At 43.2% G+C, this 4,149-nt stretch overlaps 1 protein-coding gene across 1 annotated transcript; it reads right to left on the reverse strand.

Moving 5' to 3' along the window:
- Positions 1–273: 273 nt before the first annotated feature.
- Positions 274–1,224, reverse strand: LOC310830734 (olfactory receptor 6X1-like; the record flags this gene model as incomplete). The annotated part of the gene is made up of 1 exon (XM_083710562.1): positions 274–1,224. The coding sequence occupies one exon, from the start codon at positions 1,222–1,224 to the stop codon at positions 274–276; it is 951 nt and encodes a 316-aa protein (XP_083566688.1).
- Positions 1,225–4,149: the final 2,925 nt, after the last annotated feature.

A 4,149-nucleotide genomic window follows, 5' to 3' on the forward strand; every position in this document is an offset into this window, starting at 1 on the left:
CAGCCAAGTCTTATTGTCACAATGGACATATTTGAACACAATATACACATTTATGGAATATGCACTTGGGTACATAGTGCACTTGGGACATTTGGGTACCTTTTTTAAAAAAATAAGCCAAGAAATTTGGAGAAGTGAGATGTCCTTCTGACTCACCTGTTAGTCTTAGAGGTGCAAATTTGGGCGGTTTGGTTAAAAATGTGGACCACATGGAAACCTTCTCTATCCCTAGCACTAGATTGCTCTGTAAGTTTTCCCAATACAGTCCAAATCTCACAGTATAAGTGGATTCTGCACCTTCTTTCCTAAGGCTTTCCGTAAAGCCTCCTTGACTTCATTGTTCCTGATGGTATATATGAAAGGATTTAGCACTGGAGTGATCACAGTGTTCAGCACAGAGATGGCTTTGTTGAGGCTGAAAGATGAGTGTTTGGCAGAAGGTCTTAAGTAGATAAAAAGGACTGCCCCGTACAGGATGCTGACCACAGTCAGGTGGGAGGCACAGGTGGAGAAGGCCCTCCGTTGTCCGCTGGCTGATGGGATGCGCAGAATCGTGGAGATGATGAAGATGTAAGATACCACCGTTAGCATCAGGGAGCCCAGGATCACAGCCACAGCAATCAGGAAGCCGAGGGCTTCAATAAGATGCGTGTCTCCACCAGCGATCTTCAACATGGGCCCAATGTCGCAATAGAAATGGTTGACAACATTGGAGCCACAGAAGGGAAGCCTTACGACCAGCACTGTCTGCAAAAGGATGGTGCAGAAGCCCCCTAGCCATGTAACCAGCGAAAGTTGAAGGCAGACATTAGAGGTCATGATGGTGGTGTACCTGAGCGGCTGACAGATGGCTAAGTACCTATCAAAGGACATGACCGTGAGGATGTAAAACTCTGTGATGCCAAAGAGGAAGTGGAAGTAGGACTGGGCCATGCAACAATAGAAGCAGATGGTGGTCTTTGCCGACAGGAGGTTGGTCAACATCATGGGAACAACGGCAGTGGTGTACCACATCTCCAGGAAAGAGAGGTTGCTAAGGAAGAAGTACATGGGCTTCTGGAGCCGACGGTCCACTCTCACCATGACAATAATGAGACCATTCCCTGCAACTGACAAAATGTAGAGCAGGAAGACCACGAGGAACAAGGTGATGTTCATTCCCCAAATATGTGGAAATCCAAGCAAGATGAACTCTGACACTCTTGTGCAATTGGTCAAATCCATAACTGGGCTCACCAAGATTGATAAGAGAGAGGTGATGGAAACTTTAAAATTATTATTTGGATATTCAATTCATCCTGCACTAAAATAGAGAGCAGAATACATTTTCTCTTCTTATTTCATTGAATTTCCCATATCCCTGTGTTATTTTAATGGGTTTAGCTAAAGCATGTCTATCCCACTCTTTAGCAAAATAAAAACATAAAAAGGGCTCCCACAGGTTCATGCAAAATCAGGCGGAAGATAGTCTATTTCTTCACACAATCTAAAATTCATGACACACAAAGAAATGGGGATAAGGAGTGAGGAGTGAAAAATCAAGGTCAGAGACCTGTTTTAAAAGTTACTAGGATAGAAATAGGTTCAGTAGCCTGATGGGAATGCCTGCTGCCAGGTGACAGTATTTCAGCAGAGGCAATACGATACACCTAGTTCTCTTCCCTCCCTCTGTAGGCTGATGGAATTTATTAGAAGGAAATACTGGCATTAGAAATGGAGACTGAATTTGATTTAGTTTGGATTTTTAGAACCTAACTGAATCCAAACTTGGATCCAGGATTTTTGGCTTTGCTCTCAAGCCACATTTGTGGAAATTCCTCCCGAGGGAGATACATCTGTGCTGGCTTTGAAATGAGCTATGAAACCCTCTTCTAGACTTCTTCTTTCAGTCGAGATGCAGTGCTGCATGCTTTTAATTACTTTCATTGCTGTTTTTCTTTTAACACATTGACTTTAACATGCTCCTTCCTATTGATCTTACATTTATTTTATATGAGTGTGGTTCTGGCCAACCAGTTGTACCATGTTTTGTGACCGGGATCCGTTAGCCGAAAAGGACGCAGGGCAAAGTGTCGCATCTGCACACATGCGTGGAGCACGATTTAGCGCTTCTGCACATGCACGAGCAGAAAACCCAGAAGTAACCCATTCTGGTACTTCTGGGTTTGCTGTGGACATTCACCAGAATGGAAGCTAGACGAGGCAGACGTTCACAGAGGTATTACTGTACAATGTTTTAACTTAACTTAACTGCTCATTTAAAATCACTGTATATATTGGAATTATGTTTTTACCAACTTCCATTTTTCTTATGGACTGCATTGTGGAAGCTTTGGCCTTGAAAAGGCATCCACAGAATATTTAAAATAAATGAACAATGTAGCTCTTGAAAACATTTTTAATTTAAACACTTATATGTTCCAGGAGTGGGGAACCAATGAGCCTACAAATGTTGCTGGACATCATTTCCCATCATCTCTGATCATAAGCCATGCTGATTGGGGGCTGATGTGATCTGAAGACCAAAAACAGCTGGAGAGTTGCAGGTGGTCCTCTCTTGTTTTAAAAGTACCATTTACATGCATTAGTTAATAGCTACTAGCTGCACTGGCTGTATTCCTCTTCTGCTGTTGGAGGCAGTATGCCTCTGAATGCCACTTGCTGTCAGGGACCCAGCACTGAGGAGAAATGGTGGGAGACTCCCCCTCCCCTGCTCCTGATCAACATCCTGAAGCTTCCCAGGAGCAGGAGGACAGTATAGATTTGGACCAGTGGTTTGCAGAAGGGCATAGTTCAGAAGGCAGAAGCTGGGAAATTCTGGATGGAGAAGAAGCACTGGGGGGGAGAGAGAGATTAACTGTCTCTGGAAAGCATCCATCTGCTCAGCCCAAGGTTAAGAAGAACAGTTAAGGTGCCTGCACAGAAGCACAGTGGTTACGAGCTTAGGTTGCAAGACGCAGTAGTGATGTGCGTGACTAGGGAGGAAGTGGGTGGAACCCTTAATTGGGAGCACCTTCATTCCTAGGAAATGGATTCTTTGTTCTCTCTCTGAGTTCATTAAAGTTTCTAACTGGTGAGGAGATTCCTTTTCCTTTGTTCTGCTTATCTACTGTCAAAGGGGGAGGGGGAGGAAGCCAATTCCCTGAAGCCTGGGGATCACAGGTGGGGATAGAGCTGCTGTTGCACTTAGATCATGCTCATGGGCTTCCTATAAAGGGCATCTGGTGGGTCACTATGAGAAGAGGATGCTAGACTCTATGGGCCTTTGGTGAGATCCAGCTGGGCACACATACAAGTTTCTACATATATTAACCACTATAGCTATCTTGTACTTCTAATATTCCTCTGAATACAAAGTGGCAAGAGTTCTCATAATGGGTGGCGGAGTGAGACAAGAAGCCCCCAGTAAAATACACACAAAAAATATATCTACTTTCTGCTTCAATCAACACAATTTTGAAAAGAAAGCACAGATCATGTCAGCGGGGAAGTGAGAAGAGAGGGAGAGGTTTGTTGTTGTTGTTTTTAGCAGAATACAGATTCTTTTAGCAGAATAAACATATCAAATAAGTGCTGATTTCAGCTCTAGGTTTGTAGAATCTGAGAAATGATACAAAGCAAGGCAAGAGGGTGCTTCTGCAGGAAATGAACGCATGACTGAAAACTAATGAGTATTTGCTTTAAGACTACAAAGCGTATTTCCTAAAAAGGGGTGCGTGGGGGATTATATACTCACATTATAGCTATTGGATCCATCACAAACGTGCCAATAGTACATGTTCAGGGCAACAATCAGATAGCCAATGATATGTTTTTGCCAGTCATATTCCAAACGTATCATCCTACTGAAACGAAATCCTATGGATTTTCTTCTTCAGAAGTCTTGGAGTTTTATCCAGCTGCCATTCTATCCTGTCCTTTCCCTTAGTGTCAGCTACATAGCTATATCTGTTCTGATCGATCTCCTGTCTCTATCTACCAGCCCTGCTGAAGATTGCCTAGAGATTATTGCTCCCCGGACCTGCAAAGCATGTGTTGAAACATCAAGATGCACAATAATGTGTCTGCAATTTGGTGTATGTGTATGTGTTTAAATTTATCTGCACTGTTTAAAAACTTTCCCACAAATTATATGGTGCAAATGAGGAG

Source organism: Podarcis gaigeae (genome assembly GCF_964106915.1).
Source record: "Podarcis gaigeae genome assembly, chromosome: 13".
Taxonomy (NCBI): Eukaryota; Metazoa; Chordata; class Lepidosauria; order Squamata; family Lacertidae; genus Podarcis; species Podarcis gaigeae.